The 22,470-nt window shown below is 39.7% G+C and overlaps 1 protein-coding gene across 3 annotated transcripts in view; it reads left to right on the top strand.

Moving 5' to 3' along the window:
• Positions 1-22,470, top strand: part of Pgant9 (polypeptide N-acetylgalactosaminyltransferase 9) — a 193,614-nt gene that overhangs the window by 149,169 nt on the left and 21,975 nt on the right. For all 3 annotated transcript variants that reach the window (XM_046620484.2, XM_046620481.2, XM_046620482.2), the window contains one exon: positions 21,981-22,150. In XM_046620484.2, the coding sequence (XP_046476440.1) occupies positions 21,981-22,150 (170 nt within the window). The remainder of the gene's footprint in view (positions 1-21,980; positions 22,151-22,470) is intronic.

The raw sequence follows: 22,470 nt of genomic DNA, 5'->3' as shown, positions 1-22,470 counted from the left end.
AGGAAAAAAGAATTTGGTTGTTTCGCTTTTGTTGTTCTTCGGTATCAAATCGTCTTTCGAACATCTCACAGTCGTTAAAGCGGCACTAAAAACGTAGCCAGACAGCGAGACACGTATGTGAAATAAATCAATTTACTTTTACCTTCGGCGTGTTTTTTATTCAACTCTGGAAGAACTCATGCGTGTCTAACACTTGTTATGCCTGTAACGATACAAGCCTCAAGTATAAAGTGTCATTCTTTCACACGGCTTCTACATCCAGGCTACAACTGTCCGCTGTTGACATTGATTAATACACCTATTAGAATGTGTGAAATTCACCATACGCTTTTGTTTCCCGTTCTGATACACAAAATATATTATCGTACAAGTAATAAATCGCTTACACGCGGATGCTAAATACTCGCCGATCATTCTCACGTCACTCGCTATTCCATTTCTAACTTCCACATTGTCATGCCAAGCATGAGGTTGAATAATTCAATTTTCTTTCTTTGTTTTTGAAACTTTACTGCGAGTCTGAAAATCTTTCGTTGTTTTATTAGATCGACGCCTGATTGCAGTGATTTCGTTACGAAAATTTAGAAAATATCTACTACATATTGGAAAGGTGAGCACGAATGGAACTGCGACACAAACCGGTACGGAATCATATCCATCCCAGGCGTACAGGAAACGTTCAGAAATCGTGTCAGAGCGTGAATGCAAATTGTCGACGATGCGTTAATTGAAAAGCTCTTTGGTCCCGAGAATTAGTAAACTGATTCGATTGAAGATGGTGCAGCTCTCTTGTAGCCCAGTCCTCTCAGAAACTGAGCGTGCATAAGATCACGTCTCTAGGCGTTGCTGCCTCCGCATATACGCTGTATTACAGCAGGGGATCCTGGAGGACGGAGAAGCCTCTAATTACGCGGCATCGCCTCCACCGCTTGTATCTACGGATAGTCGCTGCGGAATCTCGAGTATAAAGGAGGAGAGAGCTGGAGGAAAGTCAAAAGGGTGCAGTTCGCGACGTTGGATGTATAGGTATTAGGTATTAGGGTGGACGTATATGCATGCGGGATTTGCCGACGAATAGCGGTAGGCTGCTCCGACGTCGGGGTACCACTTCATCCCCCAAAGGCTTCAGCTTCGCCTTCTTCAAGTCTCGCGACCCGCCGGGTTGCAAGGGAACGATGTACACCCGCCTTGGTAATTTCACACCTTCGACAAAATAACACCACGTCTCTCGCCTGCGCTCAAAAGAATCTCAGTTTTTACGGTAGTCGTTATTTTGAAATTATTTTGGGCTAGGAAAACGATTAAAAACTGTACAGTAACCCGCAACTAGAAATTTCTCTCCGTATGCACATCTTTAATTGTCTCTTTTTCAGCTTGAGCTTAAGCTTGCGTTAAGTTTCGTCAGGTTTCAATTAGGAGGGGTGGTCACCTTCGAGTTCGCGCTTGACTTCTGAATTGACTTATTGAATAGCAGATACGGATACGGTATGGTTAGCGAATAATCATCGATCATGTGGATGAAAGGTACTAGCAATTTTGTCTCTTTAATTCAAGCTTTTAAATTATATATGTTTTCAAGTTATGACTGTACCTGTAGAACAGTTAACAGAATTTTTGACCGGCCTGTACTTTTCACGTTGTTTTATCACCACATTTTCGGAATTTCATCAAATTTTGACACGTTTCTGGTTTACAATCATTCCAGTAACTCCGACCAAAAAAAAAAAAATGCAAATTTTTGCTACATTTCATTCAAATCGTACACAAAGTTTTAAAACCATTTTGTTAAAAATGTTGAAAAGCGTTGTCTCGAATAAAACTTATTCCAGCCAAGCAATTTTACGGACATCTTGTTAAATTTCAAAGTTTAAAATAAAGATACGATTGCTACATATCAGTTTTCAGCATTGTAATCGTTGGCTATTTACGAACCTTCTCTCATAAGTGGTAAATATTCAAATCTGACTTAACTCGCAAAAGGGTGCAATCACCTTCCTTAAGTTTATCATAGTTTTAATTAAGTTGTTCGAAAATTAATCGAAGCATTTCAAAATTGCCATCTATATTAAAATTGCCGGCTTCAGTTATTCCGAACATTATCGCTATCAGCGTTATCGATACATTTCTTGAGTCTTCGTCGTTTCCGGTTTCACGACAAATTCTCGCACAGGGTAATGTTTATGGAGAAACCATGTCTTGAACTCTTTCGACACTTTTAGCTTCTGATTCGAGTAGTTATAGTTTCATCGCGAAAACAATTCATATTACAGGAATAGCTATACCAGGCCGATTCTGAAACAAGATCCCCTCCCCCTCGTAAAACATTCGCGAAAAAGGTTTGTCTCTTGGCTAAGCGTCGATAAGCGTCGATAAGTGTCGGTAAATGTCGGTATGGGAATCTGTATGCAGAACTGACCTGGCATACCTACTGCCAGAGACTTTATTCAGTGAATTTGCAGCTTGCTTTTGCCTTTTCGGGAACATCTTGCATCGCGCAATGCAATTTGGGCCCAGACGTCAATCTTGTCGTCGAGTGTACGCTTCTCACTTTACGTAGAGAAAGCGGAGAGGGTAGCTGGCTGGTTTGTTGGATAGGTAGGTAGGTAGGTGCCTACCCTACGGGTTGAGCCACACTGCAAGACTCGCGACGCGGACGTAAGTGAAGATCCACTTGTCTGGAGGCACTCAGGTGTGCGCGCTCATTAGACACCGGGTCAATGAGGCAGTGCACCAGCCCCTCTTAGTTCCAAGGATCTATTCTGCACGAAACCGCGCCAACATTACGTGCCGTCATGTCAGCCAAAATCATGGGGAATTTATTCAATCGACTTTCTAATCCCGAAACATGGAATATTGAGGATTTCGGGTTCGCGCAAGCGTTCGAACCAGAATAATTATACGCTCTCAGCTGTAGAATTACAAAACAAACAAAAATGTCAATCAATTTTGAACTCATTCGGAGAACATCTTGCTTAAGTGGATAACACTTTGTAAAATCCAGGATTTTGAATCGAAGTAATCCAGATTCCAATCATTTCAGAGGGGCCACAACTGATTAGTGTGTTATTTTTATAAAGCTCGAATCGTACAGTAGTCCCTTCAATTTTAATCATTACTGTTCATTAAGCTTGTAAAATGAATTTGCTACAAAACCCCTAAGATAAATTTCTTCTCCTTGGTTTTCCTGTTAATCGCACAAATTTTTTATTCGTTTCTTTTTTTTTTTTTTTTGTCAAATTGTTAGCTTGAATATAACACGTACCTATTACTGTTATTATTGATTTTTATTTCAAATTATCTATAGAGAATCTATTCGTAGGAAAAATGAAACTCGTACCGTGTCGTCTTACTAATTTCATCAACTACTCGGTTCTTTTTATTGGGATTGTCAACTTTGTCATTAATTTCTTGTTTCTGTTACAAAAAGAGAAATTTTTTCAAAAAAATTCAATACAATATCTGAAATGCCAGTCTTATTAAACTTTGACTTCATCATTCTATTACGTTATTTTAATTATCAACTTATTCCTGTTACGTGGATCCGAACTTCTTATACAAAAATTGTCATGTTTGAAACAATAAACAACAATATCAGGCTGGAATGAATTTTTAAATCAAACAGAATAAAATTTTTTCGCTTAAACCAAGTATAAGTTATTGAACAGGCTCATATTCGAATGAAATCCTTTTGTTTCAAGGAAAATGGAAAAAAAATTTTCGATATTTCGAAATTCATCTTCAATCTTGTCAGTGTATTTTTTACTGTGGTGTATAATTTTACAAAGCATTGAATCACGCAAAAATCATTTTCTCTTGACCCCCAAAGCGTTATAGCTAAAGATCGACTAATCGGTTGGTTTCTTTTTTTTTTTTGTTTTTCTTTTTTCTTACCATCTTCCCTTACCCCCTATATTTATCAATCATACATAGTTAAACATGTTTTATGTGTACGTACGATGTAGAAAGGTTCACGCTATCGATTTCCCACTGGAAATTAGCCGACTCGAGTGCGCGGCGCATGTTTACGTATACAGTCTTTAAATTGGAGCCAATTCGAAGTTTACGATCGGCCCGTAAAAAAAGCTCTGTGGACTGGAGAAACGAATCCCGGACCGTTGAGTGGACGCGAGAGAAACGCGGAAGTAGAAGTTCACGTCCAATCAGAACATCTGCAGCTAGACGACCTGCAACGTCGTGTTGGTTAAAGGGAGCGGAGGAAAAAAATAGTAAAACAGTAAAAATAACGGACAAAGAAACGTAGCGACCTGGGCATGAAACGTGCGGTGATTTTTTTCCGCGTCTCCGGTTTATCTCACTCGCATGGTCGAATCAGATAACGGAAACGACGCTGCGCATGCAGTTTATACAGTTTCTCTTATGCACAGTGGAGGAACGAAATAGTTTTCACCCGCTGACGGTGGAGAAAATTTTCGTGTATTTTTTCCCTCTTTCTTTTACGGCGGAAACATATTATCGATGCGGCGGAATTTAGGCTCGGTCGAATCACGCCTCGCGAGCTTTTCGGCTGCGTAACCTGTTGAGCCCGAAAAAAGCTTTGTTCGCATCGCAAGCTTCGGCGTATTTTAATATGCGAAATTCCACGCCCTGTTAAGAATTCGGCGGGGATCTGGATCATGATCTCGCACTCTGCGAAGATCCTACTCGTTACCGGGAGTGGTTTCGGGTGTAATTTTTATTTCCACCAACCGTGGGTCCCAAGAATCGGCTTCTCGACTAATTTAATTACAGGGGTTTGCCGGGGGTGGAAATCCTCACCCTTCCGTAACTGGTGAAACTACGCTTTGCGAAGTCCTCGACGATCCCTCGTTGAGCAAATCGAACAATTTCCGGTATCTGTCGAATAATAAACCCATCCCTGCAGCAGCAGCAGCAACCTCGGGAAGTTTAATTTGGCACGTCAGAGACCCTGTGGGATATATATGGGATAAAATATCCGGTGGGGACTTTTTCCTGCAGGTTTGCGATATTGTTGAAAAAATTTATTTCAACGTTTCACGCGCGTTCGCGAAAATCGATAAGTTAAGTGATACGTACGAGGTAGGGTTGAAGTTCCGAAATTGAAAAGTTCCAAGACCGCCTGATTCCGAATTATTTTCTGGCGGAAGTTGAAGTGAAGAAATCAAACTTTGACGAAACTACAAAGTTTCTAATAGTCGAAAACACGATGGCTCAAAAGTTCTGAAATGCAAGATTCCGAAAATTCAAGTTACGATAGAGCAAAGTTCCGAAAAGTCGAGCTACGATGGAGAAAAATTCCTAAAAATTAAGTTTCGATGGAGTAAAATTGTGTAGGTGAAATATACTCATACGGCGTAGTTTACTCAACGAATGGATGTAAAAAATTAGAAAAACCGTTAATCAGAATGACCAGGATTCCGAACGTAAAAATATCGATAATTCAAAATAAATTATAAAGATCAAAGTGGGTGAAATTTCACTAAGCCAAAGTGTTTAAATATTCTCATTTTCGCACTTTCGGAACTTTGACTTGTCGGAATTACGTCTTCCCGGAACTCTCCGAACTTCTAGCGTCGAATTTCGGACAATTCGAAACTTTGATGCTTCGTCGAAGTTTGATTTCTTTACTCTAACTTTCGAATATGATGCTTTCGAAACTTTTGAAAATCGAAATATTGACATCGATATCGTTGTTGATAATTATCGCAGAGTGCATCAGGGTGACGAAAATAACGACGTGCTTTTATAGGAGCTTTTCGTTGAAAAATCGGCTTCAAAGTAGCAAAATTATCCTATAGCTACGCGCAAATTGAATACGTTTCGATCTGAAATTCAATTTGAAGAATTCCTCTCTTTACTGCCGCTCATTATCGAACTTTGCCTCGCAGCTTCCGACGCTCCTCATCGCCACCTCGCACCTTTATACATCTTCTCCAACCTTATATACGTATATTATACGGATATATAGGTATAATGTATTCTGCAGAGACAGACACGCCAAGCGACGCGACGCCTCCTCTAAACTCCAACGTTAAGAATTCAATCCCTGTAACGAACCTCCTCCGATCTTCTTCCTCCCTTTCATTCTCACCCCCTCCCCGCCCCGGTTCGTTTGCGGAAAGAAAACTAGCGAGTATTTTTTTTTTTTTTTTTGTTAAAATACTTTTCACACATCTCACAAGTTTGATTTCGAAGAACGAATTTCTACCCACGGATTTTTTTTAACCCCGACATCGCGCCTCATCGGTATAATAACAATAACAATAACAATGTATGAGGGTAATGAAAAAAATTGTTGCAATATTTTTTCATACCCCGATGAATTCAAATCTTTTCCATATAGCTGAAACGCGGAGGTAATCGTCGACAGGGGAGAATTCCGCAGAAGAGGATTTAATCCCATGATTTGTAAGTTTGAGCAGGAAAAATTTTCAGCTGGTGCACAATAATTGAAGAGTAACATTTCAACGTCCTTATCATTAGTCTGACGTTATTTGGCAAAAGGCAGAAAGGAGTGAAAAAAGAAGGGGTTTTTTTTTTCTTGCTTTTAAAAGCCGCTCGTAGCGCGAGGGGTGGATAATAAATCACAAGATCTAAACTTGTTGTGTGTGTGTTTGTGTGCATTGTGCAAGCATAAATATGAATAAATGTATGTTACGTATATATTACACGTGTGTATACCTAACATATCTGTTTGAAGAATGAAAGATGAAACATGGAGGAAATATATGGAATGTAAAGCGTGAAATGGGCGACGTTCCTACTTCAGAGCCGGTAACAAACCGGGCAGCCGTTTGTCGGAATAAAGATCATTCTTCCGGGTTCCCTGAACCATTTCACCTCGCGTCTCATCTTCTCCCGGTTTCTCCCTGCGTCCATACTCCTCCTCCTCCGCATGCCGTTGAAGTGACAATTATCTTGCGCGGAAGAGCGACGGAGGGAAACTTTTTGTTTACAAGATAAGAAAGCAAAGTTTAACAATTTCGAAACCTTCAAACACCGGCACACCTTTACTCGTGACCTCGGATTAACAACCACGCGACGCCATTTTTTTATTCGAAGATTTTTTGTGTGTTGTTACGTTGCTCGAAATTCTGCAATTTGTGTTGCGTATTTTGAATGCATGCAGGATGGATGGGTGAGAGTCGGTGAATTTTTTAGACATGCCGGAAATATAAGACCGCTTTTCGATAATCGTGATCAAATAAATTGAACGATTCTCGTTCTTCATCCATTGCGGTACGATCGTAGATTTTTTATTCCATGTATCATATTTTCCTATTATAGAAATTTAACGATAAAATAACACGTATCGATCACACCGTACATTTAGTGACCTTTATATTAGTCGAACAGTACAAACTCAGTGAAAACTTTTTTGCTTTGAAAAAAAAAAAAAAAACATTTCTTGTAGAAAATTTCATCGCGGGAACGTAATATTTTGTTTGAAATATCAAAATTAGAGAAATGATTGTTTCAAAATCTTATAAAAATTTAACTGACTAAAATGTACTTATAAATGCGAAATTTCAATTTTAATTTAGTCACTTTAACGTGATAGTAATTTTTTCACGGTATTATCAAAATATTCAATACCGTCTGGTAGATTCAACCCTTAATCGTAGAACTACAAAATGCTATTTGATTGAAGCGGAGAAAATACTTTCAGGAACGCGTCAAAAATTCTTTCTCGCAAAAGGAGTAAAAGAACGGGCAGTTATTGGGAAGAAAAAAATGTGTGGAATACGTAGAAACACACCCAGAGATACGTCTATATGAAAATTATTGGAGGTGATTCTCTAAACTTCAAATCGTGGCGTTCTAGTGAAAATTCAACTTTTCACTTACGGAGTTATTAAAATAACTCCTTTTTTCTTCAAAAAATAGAGAAAGGTGAAGTTGAAAACTTTCATACCCGGCTCAACCACAAAGTTAACTTTTTTTACCTCAAAAGCAGGACAAAAGTGGCATAGTTTTCCCTAAAACGCACTTGCGGCAAATATGAGGCCAATTTAAAAGTCCCAAATTTCAAATAAATATCGCGGCGAAAGTTGAGTCGGAAACAAAGTTCTTTATGTAACACTGGGATAAAAATCGACTTTATTCCCTTGTTACATAATGTACTTTTAACACTTCAAACGAAGATACCCAAGTGTTTTCACATACGTTCACCTATAGATAAATGGTATAATTGTCGAGTTTCGATTCGTCGAGTGTAGCAAATAGAGACGGAGACAGAGAGAGAGAGAGAGAACGAACCGCGTCACCGGCGAGCCGGGAATGTCCGGGGCTGACCGCGGTATGCAAAAATCAGTTTGTCTCCGGAAATTAAACAAACGGTGTACCGGAAGTGGATTTTCCCCTCGAAACACACGCGCGCATCTCGACGTCGGATTCTCGCCGGTAACACAAAGTGACCACCGTGGCTCCAGCAACCCTCAACATCCGCCCCTGAATTCGCCTTCCGGCGGCTCTCACCCTGTCCGCATCCTTACTTATTCAAGAAAAATTTTCCACCACTATGGACGACGGCGAATGTTTTATCAGCTAGAAATTTGCCGAGTCAGCGAATCTTCCAGACGACAACGAATATGTGCAACCGCTTACGGTGCAGGAAATAAAAGCTTCGATCTGCATCGCGAAAGCGTGCAAAGTGATTGCTTGATGCGAGTAATCAGGCCGACAAATTGATTCCAGACTTTTGTTTTTCTTTGTTTTGTTTATTGCGAGAAATTGTAATTTTAACTATTTACTTCGTAACGGATCGAAAATTTGTCAAAAATAACGTTTCCGAAATTATTTTGAAGCTATAATCACACAAAGTGTATTTTTATTTGTGATTTCGAGAGAAAGTTTACGTCGCTTAATTTTAATTACGAACACCTGGTCATCGACAAAGTCTAAGAAAATCAAATTGTTCTACTATTTTTACCAACGAAAAATCCTTTTACACTTCGTCAGATTGTGTAATAAAAAGTGGCTCGCGTTTTATTTACAAATGAATCCCCCAGTTCAAATCGTCGGTAGTAATTATTTTCTTGGAGGTATTTGGTTGGTGAAAAATTCTGTTATTTAGAATCGTTTTATTTTACCGATAATGATAATCCATCATTCAAGGCAAGATAATTTAATGACAGATGAAAATATCACTCGATTCTTAACACAATCGGATAGTAAATATCGATTATATTTTGGTGAAACTAAATTGCAGAGCAATTCTAAAATGGTATGCTTAGAGTCAAAGTTAGATAATTTGAAATACTTTTCTGCGTCACTGAGACTTTTTTTTTTAGTTATACGACTGACTAAATCAGCTTCATAGACACTTTTCAAAGCTGCGATTGATCACATTTTAATTTAAACGCTTTCTTAACCTGCTTGTACCTTCCGTGCATCCGTAAAAAAATACAGTATCATTGTTATAAACTTGAAAAACGAAAAACAACAACAAACAAACAACAAACGATACTCATATCCGGTTAACGCGGAGTTGAAAATTTTCTCGACACAGAAACTGATATCTTTTCAGTCGATCCAGCGAGCTTTTCGATATCTCGATGCATCCGGTTGGAAAAAGAGTTGCATTTTCAAATCGTCGTTGAAACGGTGACGAGAACTTTTATATCCACGTCGAATCTTCGATTGTCATTACGATCGTGAAGTTTCGAAATGCAATGGAAATCGACGTCGCGACTTGACGTCTGAAGGAGGTTGGATTTCGACAAGTGATGTGTGGCCGAGGTGAACGAGGTCTCTTACTCTTGCATGCAAATCGATACCTGCGGCTAGCTTCGGTCTCGTCGGACAATTTCTCTGCACGATTTCCCTGCAGCATGTTTGAGAAAATTTATAAAAATTTCAATTTTATTTTTCACATTTATAAAAAATTATAATGAAATTGGTATCGTTACAACAACGGTTTAATCAGTATTGTTGAAATTGTGTACAAAAAAAATTGGTACAATTAACTTTTCAGTAGAATTCTAGCTGCCAATATTATATTTTCTTGTTCTTGCAACAATACAAAGAACAATTAACGTAATATTATTATCGATGCAACGTAATTTTAGTTGGAAAAAAATGCAATACTGCTGACCGTAATAAAAAAGACTTACCAAATTCTCTGGCTACGGTTACAAAACACATTTTTATTTTTCGGTTATAGCGACAAATTAAAATAGTTACAACTTGAAATTTCTCTCGGTGAAACCTTGAACAGATCCTGCTGTCCCGATTTTTGAAACCTTAGAACTTATTATAACCATTTCAAGAAGCTGGGGAAATATTTCGATATCTATTCCACCCATTTTTGCGGTCTCACTTCGAGAGGTGAAGATTATATCCTTTCGGTTTATGGAGGGACGAATGGGATGCACGAATAGACGTTATTCCGAATCCGAATTACATGTACATCTGTACGAAAATAACTCGGTACGTTTCCGTTTTCACTAACCTTGTTAATAACCTCGTTTATAAATAGAAGAATGGTAATTGATAATTGTTAAATTGGATCAAGAAGTATATCATGGTCGAAGAAGTGAGATTTCCTATTCTTATTCAATTTAGATGGTTTGATATAGAATAGAAAATAATTAGCGTGAACGGTCTATTTTGGTTTGCGATTCTACTCTCGTCAAATTAATTTTATACGGTTTATCAATCGTTGTAAGTAATTTAAGACAGAAGTTAGAGTTACGTGCGACGAATGTAGAGATAAGGATTTTCAAATTGATCGAGCTATTTTCCTTTAAATATAAATCAGCGTAAATTTAATGTTAACAATACGTTTTCACTGATTCATAGATACAATAATCTGTAAAGTATCTGTAATTCAATTATTGGTGTTTCGTGTGAGTCAGAGAAACTAACCTACCGAATTTACAGTCTTGAAAGGACCCGTTTACTAAGAAAAAAATTCTCCCGTTGGGAAAAATTTTTAGCTCAATTTTAGAAGGATTCGGTGGCCATTTGAAATTTCCCATTTAAATAACACGCAAATAAAATTTTTCTTCGTTACAAATGCTGTAACTTTTGAAACGATTGAGATGAAATTTTTTTCCAGGCATATTCTTATAGGGCGTGAAATTGCAAAAAAAAAAGAGCCCGGATGTGATTTTTTTATACTCAAAAATTCGTATACTTACAGGCCGTGAAAGTCGAAGAAAAGCGGAAATATGCAGTACAGCGTTAATACAAAATTATAATCGAACTTTAACGAAAAATAAAGAACAAGAACAATTTATTTTGCAAGTAGTGCAATTACATCGCCAGCGATATCCTGATTGTAACAAATTCGGAAGAGTTTATCGAATACCCGGAACGTAGGAAATCAAAGACCAGTAAAAAAATCAGTCCAGGTCATTAAGAGAAACGTAGAATTCGTAGAAACGTGTCGCTCTCGCCGATCTTACTGATCGGGAAAAATCCAAGTTTCATCCGGGAAAATTAAACGTGACGCTCGGGAAATTTTTCTCATTTGTATCCCCCTTCCGTTGATCCAGCAGCAAGCCGGCGACGAGCGTTGCAAGCGAGTAAGCTGACAAGTTATTAACGAGGTATCGCGACCCGTGACATGTAGGAACGTATCTTGTGTCCGACCACACACAACCGGTCCCTCGGGGGTTGAATGCGAGCGCTCTGTAGAGACGAGGGTGGATGCCGCTCGTCAGAGGGATGCTCCACAAGGGGGCGAGTCGAGAGGAGCTATGAGATTAACAAACGGCATGGGAATCGTGCTTGCGTCAACGGTCCCGTTTGTTTTTTTTCCACTTTTATCCGGGCGTAAGGCTGCCTCTAATATCTTTGATAGAAGTTTTAAAAATTGATCGGTTAATTTGTTTTGTATGTTTTTTTTTTTTTTTTTTTTTACACATTATTACAGCTACATCTTTTCCAAATATTTTGGCTCAAAGCCGATGTCAAATTTACAAAAATTGAAAAAATTACGAGCACTTGAGTGAAACAATGTACTACCAGACGGTGTGAGGCTCGATAGATTTATTTACTTCAAGGCTAGAAATATCGGTCTGTAAGATAGCTGCGAGTGTGACAAAAGGCTTCCTAATCGCCGATCAACGCTAAGAAAAATTCTCATTTCAGGTAATACAGAAATAAGTTTCAAAACCGAGGTCAAGACTTTAAACGTATTAGCGTTAAATGCGTTTATGTCAAAACTACAGTTTTCAACCTGGTTGACGTATAATATCTCGAGTTCTGTCCAACCGATTGATTTTAAGATAGGTATGAGTCTTCAGTATTCATCACTCTGTAGTCCCGATCACGGGCATTGCGGAATTATTATTAAAACTGTTTAAAAAAAATTGATAAACGTCGGAAAAAATAGGGAAAAAAAATTCATATCGTCTTCAAACGGTCGTCAGATTTGTAATTATTTTTATTTATTCTTTCAATCTCCATTCGTTTTTTTACCAAAATTTAGCTGCAAGTTCTCTTAATACCAATGAAAATATTGTGAAAATATATGTGTTGAGTCACCGTAAAGTAAAATCCAACGAATCGACTAGATTTTCAACAATTTTCAAGCGATTTGACACCGAGCATCGATATCTAAGCATTAGTTTCGAATTCCCGTCCTCTTAATATTAATATATAAGTTTCAAAGACGTCATCACAGCTTTCGATTATAATAATTTGATAAATACTCAATGTGCGAGCATCTCGTTATAAAATTGATAGATGGTCTCGATTTTTGTCCACTCAACCCTCTTTAAAGATGTCATTTCTCGAAATTTCACAATCGATGGATGGTGTGAGCGGGGAAAATGATAGAGACAACAAGAAAGAATGAACTGGTAATAAATAAGCAAAAATTAACAAGCCTAATAAAAGATTACGATAATTAAAGCCATTTGTTTTCGGAGAATTTAATAAGTCCCGTATCGTGATACAGAGGCGGGTGAAAATGTTTATTCTTCGGTTCTCGCATCCTGAATACTTATCGAAAAATTCTCCGCAGGATCTCTACGCGGCGCAGTGTTGATGTTGAATTTATATCGCTCGAAGTGAAAAATAAATTGCTCGTTTAATTAATCTTCCGAGATTTTCCCTTTTCCCAACTTTGAACGAATATCTGTATAGGTACGAAATCTTTGGGTCTGCGATGAAAAATAAATTACGATACTGCTCGTGTCTCCCTTGGGCGCTGCTGTAGAAGAATCGATACGAGTGTACAATACTGGTGAACGGTGTGTCAAGTTTCGAAATTAAATTTCATATCGTATAAGCTTAAAGCAAAGGCAACTTCAAACTATGAACGACACGTGAAGATACATCGCTAACATTTACTTTAATCGATTCAGAGTGAACATTTTTAAACAGAAAAATCAAATTTTACTCGTGAATCAGAAATTGAGCGACCAAGTTATTCGAAAATTGTTATCCATGTTTCTCTGTAGAAAGAGGAGCAGAAAATAATTAAAATATAATACCAATTACAACCGGCGTCATAAAGCCGAGAATTAAAATGTTGCGATAAATTCTTCTTATCGTAATTAATCGAGATACTTTTTGCTGTTTATTTTCATATTCTGAATTCAACTTCGTCTAAGGTAAAGAGTAAAAAAAAATATATATTTCATTCAACGGGATTTCATATTTTTTTTTTTTTTTTGTTTTTCGCTGTGATTTCGTAGTCGTAAAATGTATATTACCGCACGTAAAGAAGTTGATTCCTCATGGGAAATGACCGAAATAAATTTTCAAGTATGGACAATAAATTTTATATGCAAGCAGATGTACGAATGTGCAGGAAGAGGGCTCGTTGAAGCAATTTTGAGAAAACTCAGAAATCGGATCAATTCGGTTTTATACTCGACGAGATATATTTGCATCGTAAATAAATAAATGTGCGATTGTTTGTCTCTGAATTTGTTTCTCTCCGAGTGTTTTTCCCATCAGCGACGAAGAAAAGAAGTTACGACTATCCTGGTTCTTGTTTTTTTTTTTTCACACTCTTCCTCCTCCACTTTGTTATTACACATTTTTCGGTAGCGCTCATCTACACGTGCAGCGGGCTCTTTGCGGAGAGTTTTAATGAAAACGAGAGACTTGAATCACTTTTCGGGTCTCTCGGTGTGTGCGTGCAGCAAGGAACCTTTTGAGGTTGGTTTACAGGTATATATATATATATGTATATATACATATACGCGATTTCGAGAGACGAGAACATTTCTCCCAAGGTGACAAAGCGCGCCCCTCGCTGTATTAAAACTTTTACGGACCGCCTTCCATCCCTCGGGATGAATTTCCCCCGGGAAAACTCCCGGCAAGCCAACAAACGCCGCTCGGCAGTTAGTCGTTGGGAAAATATTACTATAATATACATATATATATATATATATATACATGCATAGCTATACATTGCATCGCCTGATTTACGGACACCTTATATACCAGTTTCTCCAATTAAGTATATTATACGATCGCATCGTTATTAATAACGCATACGCATCATTGGTGCTCAATTATTTATTTATTTCCCAGCCAAGGCCTTTTTCGATTCTCAGTCTTTTTCTCCACACAAATAATGTCGTATAATTATGAGTATAAGCTTCTTTAATCTAGCGCTTCCAAAAAGTTCTTTTAGTTATTAACACATTTGCAAGAGCTTGGAATTATTCGTCGAGTAAATTCATGGAAAGCCATTTTATTTGTCATAGTTATTAAACGAATATATCCTCACAAAACAAGATATAAACACTGTTGGAATTGGGAGAAAATGTGGTACTAGTAACTAATTAGTCCTATTACATTTGTCAATGGTGGATTTTCTTGTTATCGCAGCAATACATCTGACTACATTTTTTCAATCAAGTTCATCTCTAGCATGAATTTCTATGACCGCAACAATTGAAAATACAGTACGAGTGACGATAGTAAAAAATAATGGTAATACTACGTACTTCGTTCGTATATCGTTCGTTCACGACTTTTGCAAAACTAATTTTCATCTTTTACATGTAGAAGAAAGATTTTTCGGCCATAATTAATAATTTAAATATAAAATTCAGAACTGGGCGCAGTACAGCACTGCGGTTAGAAATTCATACCCTAACGATAGAATTCGAGCTTTCGTTGGCGATGAAACGTCGTTGCAGTTTGTCGAAGCGGGTGTGCGTACCAGCTGTTTGTATGCCTCGCACCTAGGTGACGGAATTGATTTCCGCATTAACTACGCCTGTTTACAACGGTATGCGAGCCTGTAATTTTAACGGGTACCGCAAAGACAAATGACACTCTTATTTACAACTCGGGACATGCGACTACACCTGTCGACTACCTTATACCAACCACCTCTGCTACAACGCCGCGTGCATGTTAGATTTATGCGATCCATCCATCTCCGCTCTTATCGAGTGTCCCGACCAGTGTGTTGTTGCGTTTTCTACACGCGCTCGAGCCTTGTGCGATCAGATATGTCATCATTTCCACGAAGCCATAACCCCGCGGTACACATGCATGACAATGTTGTGCGGTATGAATATTACAACGTGGGGTGAAATCCCTCGCGGGCACCGAAAAGGGTCCCCGAGTCAACGTTGCGAAGGAATCGGCAAGTTCGGATCGAAAACGGAATACAATTCGAACGGTCGATCAATCAACCCATTACGTACGACTGTTAGGGAAATGGTTTACGGAACGGAACACCTTTGAACACTCCTTGTACGTACGTAACAATTCCGATGCGAAAGAAGTGGGTGAAAAAAATTTCTATTACGTACAAGCACTTTTGTGAAAAAAGGCTTTCGAGGATGAATGAATGGTGGCTCGGTGCGGTTGACTTTACACCACTCGCTCTTTTGCACACCTTGAGTTTGCTCTCGAGATGTCTTCGTCGGTGAGATCGTTGAAATGAGAGAATTTTTGCACTGCGGTTTGGTCAACAGACTCCGTCTTTCTCCCCTTCGGCTCGTTTACGTTTGCCGTTTCGCGCTGCGGGGACAGAACGAAAAAAAAAAAAAATACGAAAAAGCGGGAGAGCACTTTTTTCGGTCTTCAGAGGACGAGAGGAAAATTCTCTTTGTGGTCTCCTTGTACACAGTCGAGAGTCTCTCGCGTCGACGACAACACCCTCTAAACAACAACGAGGACACCTTCGGGATCTCAAGGACCTTCACCGTACGAGGCAAAGGTACGAGGGAAACGTTCGGGTAGGGAGAATCGTCGCCAGACACTCCTGACCGATCCTTCGGAAGCTCCGAAACCACGAAGAGTAGACCCTCGAAATTGCCCTAATCGCACCCTTCCAATTAGTCCGACGCTTCGGGATTTTGACCTCGTGACACGTGGCTTTATCCCACCTCCAGAAAAGGGAGGGAGAGAAGGACTCAATCCTTTCACCGATTATTCGAGGATTTTAATACTTGGAGGACGGATGGATCCCAGGACGAGATGTGAATTTAAGAAACTCGTTCGGTCCATTCGAGAGAGAAGTAATCCCTGAACAGCGGAGCGGAAACTTGGACGTAGTCCAAACAGGAAGTAATACTGACTCGAATCTCTTACCCTCCACCAGCAGCGGCAGCTCAGACTCGGCGTCTGCACTTTCCACCCTGATGGAGAAACCCGTACACCATCTGCAATATACGGGATTCGTTGTGCTGCGAATGCATCCTCGAACCACCGATAATTGCCTTACTTCACGAAATTAGTTTGGAGGTTCGATCTGACCAGTTTCGCAAGCTTTTACTATACTCCGGAGTTCTTACCAATCGTTGAACAATGTATCTGGTTGAAGATACTTTGTCAGCAAAAAAAAAAAAAACAGAAAAATGGGATCATGGGACAGCGAGTAAGCTGTCTAAGAATCCTGTCTCAAATTTTCGTATAAATCGGACAAATCGTTTTTGAAATATATTATGGCGATTGTAAAACGTGTCTGATGTTTTCTCGGTATTTGGATACCTTTCGGTGAATTGGAGTTCTGACTTACACTTGCTGACGAGCTTCGACGCAACGGTTAAAAGACTCGGTGCTCCGATGACACGGAATTTCGACCCTTTCGCGTTGCCGGAGATTTTATTGCCGCGAGAGCGGTAACGAGGAGAGAGAGAGAAAGAGAGAGACAAAATGGAGCGGGAATTCTTATCAAGGCTTCTGCCAGGCTGGCAGGAGGCTATTAGCCGGCACAAGAAGGGTGATTAGAGAAATGGAATTAAGGCTGTTGGAAGAGGCGAGAGGCGGGTGCGCTCACTCTTGGCACTAACAAAGTGGTAAGGCGGATGATGGATCGTGTTTAGTCTGCAGAAACAGCGCCAGGTAAACATCCAAACAACTAAACAGCCAAACAGCCGAACGGCCTGGGTTATGACAACGGCTCACAACCTCCATTCGGCTAACAAGCCCTCCGCAGTGCCCCGCGACTCGAAACCGGAGAAGCTTCAGGGATTTCGTCTCGTTCCACGACTCATTTCCCAAGCAAGAATAACGGGACCGAAGGAGAGGAGGTTCCTTTTTGTTTTTTCAATCTCTCGCTGCAATCGCCCGTGAACCACTGCTCTCTGAAAGAAGATGAAGAAGAAGAAGTTGGAGCCGGGCAAGAAACCCTCGTCATTATTCGCGTGGTCGAGTATTTTCATTAACAGGATCCATGGATTCAACTTCTTACGGCATAAATGTAATAACTGCACACACGCTTGTGAGAGAGATATTTTTCCGCCTTGTTGTACCCACTTGAATCGTTACGAGAGTAGAAGGATGTGCCGATGTAAATGAACGCCCGCAGTGTCAATTTCTACGTTAATGTACGAGCATGTTTTAGCGTCCTTTGATCATCATGAAATTTGATTTTCAGGCAATTTGCTATGTCTTACAAAATTTCATTCAACATCCTGTCTACGGTATGCTTTTACGATGAATTTGGTGATTGAATATACATACAGAGATTCGTACGTCACCGCAAACTTAAGTAATCCGATTTCCGTAACGTGTAAGCCTGAAGCTCTGCTCGATCTGCTTTGATAAAAAAAAAAAAAAAAAAAAAAATCAAACGCTAATTGGGTATTGGGCTCGTCACTTTGCAATGCGAAATCTAGTCCCAACGAGATATCTATATCTCACGGTGTGAAGTAATAAAACCGTGACTAGGCTGATCAATTACTCGGTCATTGCTGAAACTTACGAAATACGTACACCCAGAAATGTCATAATTAACGTCTATAAAATACGTTTTCGTCGATGCGTTCGTGAAATGGAAATTTCGATACTGCCAACACCTCTTCATCCCCTCGAAATGACGGCTCGAGGTTTCATACCTAGCGGACGAAGGGAGATATCATCCGGCGCATCTCCCGTAGGGAGTTGGGATTCGGCTTGGCGGGTTATCGCGGCACGCACGGACATAAAAACCGGCATAACTCTCCCCCCCCCCCCCCCTCTCTTTCTCTCTCTCTCTCTCTCTCTCTCTCTCTCTCTCTCTCTCTCTCTCTCTCTCTCCCCCCCTCCCTCTCTTGACCGGGGCGAAAGGATCGGGAGTTTCTGGAGCTTCCATGGGGCCGGGAACACCGAAGTGAGAACCACTCCGTCACGGGGATGTGTGTGTGTTGCTGGTTTCACGCCGCCCCCGAAAACCGTCCGCCACGACGCCGTCCACTATCTCAATCCTTTATGAGCCCCTCAGGAGCCCCGCGATATATATCACCGGTTAATTGAATTTATGGGATTATTTTTGAGCAGAAGGCAGAAGCTTCCGGCCACCACCCTTGAAAAGAACGAATCTCTCTCTCTCTCTCTCTCTCTCTCTCTCTATGTATATATATACGTATATACGTGCCTAGCAAACGGGGAAGAAATATTTCGGTCGGCTTATCTACCCCGGATGCTGCTGCTTCAACTCTGCTGAAACTTTCCGCGGCCGCAAATTAATTCGCACGAGGTAGGTGGTGTGCTATAGTGACGAGATCATCGCGCGTTTTCTAACTCTTTGTATTACTACCCTCCGATTTTCGCTACACACACTGAGAAAAATTTCATTTGTTACAGTAATTGGAAAAATTCGGTAAAACAGGTATCGTTAAAAAAAACTGTTTGAATATTTTTGGAATTACGAAAAACGAGGTACGCCTAACCATTTTGCGCTATCGTCGATCCTTTTCTGGTTATTGCAACGCAAAATCAGTTATTGAGGTTTACTCTACTTTTTCAGCTAAACAAGGCTTTAACGTTAATTTATCGTTGCACGAGCATTAAATTTTTGCAACAATTGCAAGAAAATATAGCAAGAGTGATCATAATGAGATAGAATAGTAACGGATAATAGACTTTCCGGTAACAGATAGAAAACTAATTTCCATTTTTTACCTAGAACTATATTTTCCGATTGTGGTAAAAAATGAAAATAGTTAAGGACTGAGCGGTAACCGGAAATAAAAATTTCTCTCAGTGCAGTTTCAGCACTTTTTCCACAGAGCGTGAAAAAATAACCGCGTGTTATTTTTCATTTGAACGATCTTTTTGACAGTCATTTTTGCAATCTCGAAACAATTTCGATTTTATTGTTTCGACGTTTCCTGTTGCAAAAGTAAAGAGAAATCTTTTCCGTCTCATACGGTATTCGTTATCTGCAAAAATCTCTGATCCATGTAAAACCGTTTAATAATCGGATGGAGATTTTCACTGTTCTGGAATTTTATCAGACGATCAGAAAAAAAAATTTAATATTTGAACGACGTTTCGTCATCCGGGCCCTTGTCCTCCCCTTTTTTCACCCCCTCGCTCCGACATATTCGGCGTCGTTTTCTTCCGCGTTTATTGCCTCTTGCGCCCACCGATGCGAGGATTGAGAATGGAGGAGAGAGGAGGAGGAGGGGCTGTCAATTTGCCGGGAGAATACCATCGGTGAAAACGGCATTAAATATAAAAAGGAAAGAGGGACTTGGGCGAGGTACTCGAGGGCCGCGAAGAGAACGCTTCAATCATTTCCGGTCGATTGACGCCTCGCGACTTCAATCCATATAAATTTCTCATTCCCGCAACAATAGCTGCGGACTTTCAACCGAAACGGTTGGTTATTAAAAATTCACCAAAGATTTTTCCGACCTTATTCGCACGTCCTCGGATAGATTCTTGCGTACGCGCCTCGGTTTTCGCTCAATTCTTCGCCGTCTCCTCGACCCTCGTTAGCTGAAACCCCCAGCTGCGTAGCCGGTATTCGGAAGATAAGGTTTTCTTATTTGACGGATGAAGAGCACCCCCGCCACCTAATCCCTGCAGTATCCTATTTTATCGACTTATTGTTAACGAGATCGGTACACGAGTCGAATCGCTTCTTTCAGTGACATTGCTTTTTCAGAGGAAACTAAACCTCGGCAGGGTGAAACGATACGGTTTTAAACTTATTTCAAAAGTCTGAAGGGATCGTGATTTTATATTGGAAATAACTGCTGAGGTTTTAACATTTACATATTCTGTCGCTTCCAATTCGTACGCGACATAAGTATAATTGTTTTTTTTTTTTCAGTTTTAATACAAGCATACCGATAACGAGAAATCGATTGTATGTAAAAAGAAATTGAATGAAGCACATTTGATACCCAGGATCAAGGTTGCGAGGAAATTTGAAAAATTGTTTCCATTCTTTTTATCCGTTCCCATCCCATAAAAATTGATGGAAGGTTTTCCTTGATAATATATATGTCGGAGAAGAATAAAGAGGATGCATCATCAAGTGAATTGGAAACTTGAACTTTGAATGAGTCCGCCGTATCAAGCGTCAAGCGTTATTCAACATGCTTTGAATATAGAACAAACAAATGAATTGTTTATAACAACGCTTGGATGAAATCGACAGTCACGGAAAAGCAAGCGAATTGACCGGACGTGTTGAGATCATCGCGCTTTCTATAATGAACAATCCACAAATTGGAAATCCTACATCCTCTCCGCCTTTCCGAGGCTTCACCCCGACATATATAATAACACGTGTTTAAAAAAAAATCTAAAAAAGGTATCTAAAGCAGCTATCACTTTTTTATGTTTTTTTTTTTTTTTGTGAATCTGATTCCGGTTGAGTCAGTTTTGCCAGATAACAAATGAACTTGGGTTAAGTGCACTCAAACAGAACCACGGTGTTGCGTGAAGATAACGTTTTATTGGGTTACAGAGCCGTTATACGTACTACTCGGTACGTTAAAGGTACGACGAAAATGAACGATAAAACAAAAAAAAAACGGAAAAACAAAATACAAGGTTACACCCGACGATGTAATGATACGAGTATACGGCAGTCAACTGCTGATGTGCTGAAAATAGAATGCTTTAATCGATTCGTACCAACTGCGTTAAATGTTTTTTATTTCCGATAATATCAGTGGCTGTGCATCGCGACGGAAAAAAGTCACATCATATCCGGATTTCACATGCAATTGCGAACAACACCTACCAAATTCATTTTCGTTTTGTGCAAAAGCAAAGAATTGGCACGAAAAATAAGAAATTACGACCACGGTTTCGTATATTTTTTTTTTTTTTTCGTACATTGTCATTATTTCCGCATAAAAACAAAATGTAATTTTGCGTTTTTCATCATAATTAGATGCAGAATCCGGCTGATATGTCATTTTCTACGTTGCGATGCACAGCCATCTGATATTAGCCAAAATGGAATACATTTAATTAAAGCAGTCGGTAAGGACTGACTGAAGCATCCCCTTAACGCGAATTAGGATGTTGCAGCGCCATTTTTCTTACCATAGTTTACTAAAACGTTGTCATTTCATCCATGATTATATTTTCTCTAGATAAACAGAAAAAAGAAAAAATAACTGCGGTACGATCTTTTTGAAATTTACCGTTAACGATTTCAATATTCATTATCCGTCCGTATAACCCAAAAATGTACAATATTTTGGCAACCGTACAAAGGTTGAAAACACGGCGTGTTAATTACGTCTGGAAATTTTTGAAATCCAATATTGAAAACCTTTTCCACGATTTCAACATCCAGCCGTGCCAATACCAATGTTCAATGTCTCTCCTTTTTCCAGGTGCAAAGAACCGGGAAGATACAGAACCGATCTTCCGCCAACGGCAGTGGTGATTTGCTTCCATAACGAGGCTTGGTCCGTACTTTTGAGGACCGTCCATTCCGTCCTTGATCGTTCACCGCCTCCGTTACTCCAGGAAATTATCCTCGTCGACGACTACTCGGACATGCGTAAGTAATGAAGTGCAGAATGATCGTTATGCCATTCGGAATGTCTTTCCATCCGTCTCTTTGCGGACTCGCCGCCTTGCGCCTTGTATTATTCACGGCATTATTCAACATGGACCAAACTCGACGTTGCCAGATGATATTGGCAGACGCTAATTCGAAACCCGTTACCTGTCACCTGGTGTTCCGTTTACCCGTGGTCACAGACCTTCTCGACAGTGATCGATGCCACACGTTAGTCGGACGATCGCTTCGAATTGGTACTCTATGGACTTGAATCGGTGAAACTCATCGATTCGTAGTTATAATTACGCACGCACGAT

Source organism: Neodiprion pinetum, chromosome 4, assembly GCF_021155775.2.
Source record: "Neodiprion pinetum isolate iyNeoPine1 chromosome 4, iyNeoPine1.2, whole genome shotgun sequence".
Classification (NCBI taxonomy): domain Eukaryota; kingdom Metazoa; phylum Arthropoda; class Insecta; order Hymenoptera; family Diprionidae; genus Neodiprion; species Neodiprion pinetum.
This window is presented reverse-complemented; position numbering and strand designations above follow the sequence as displayed.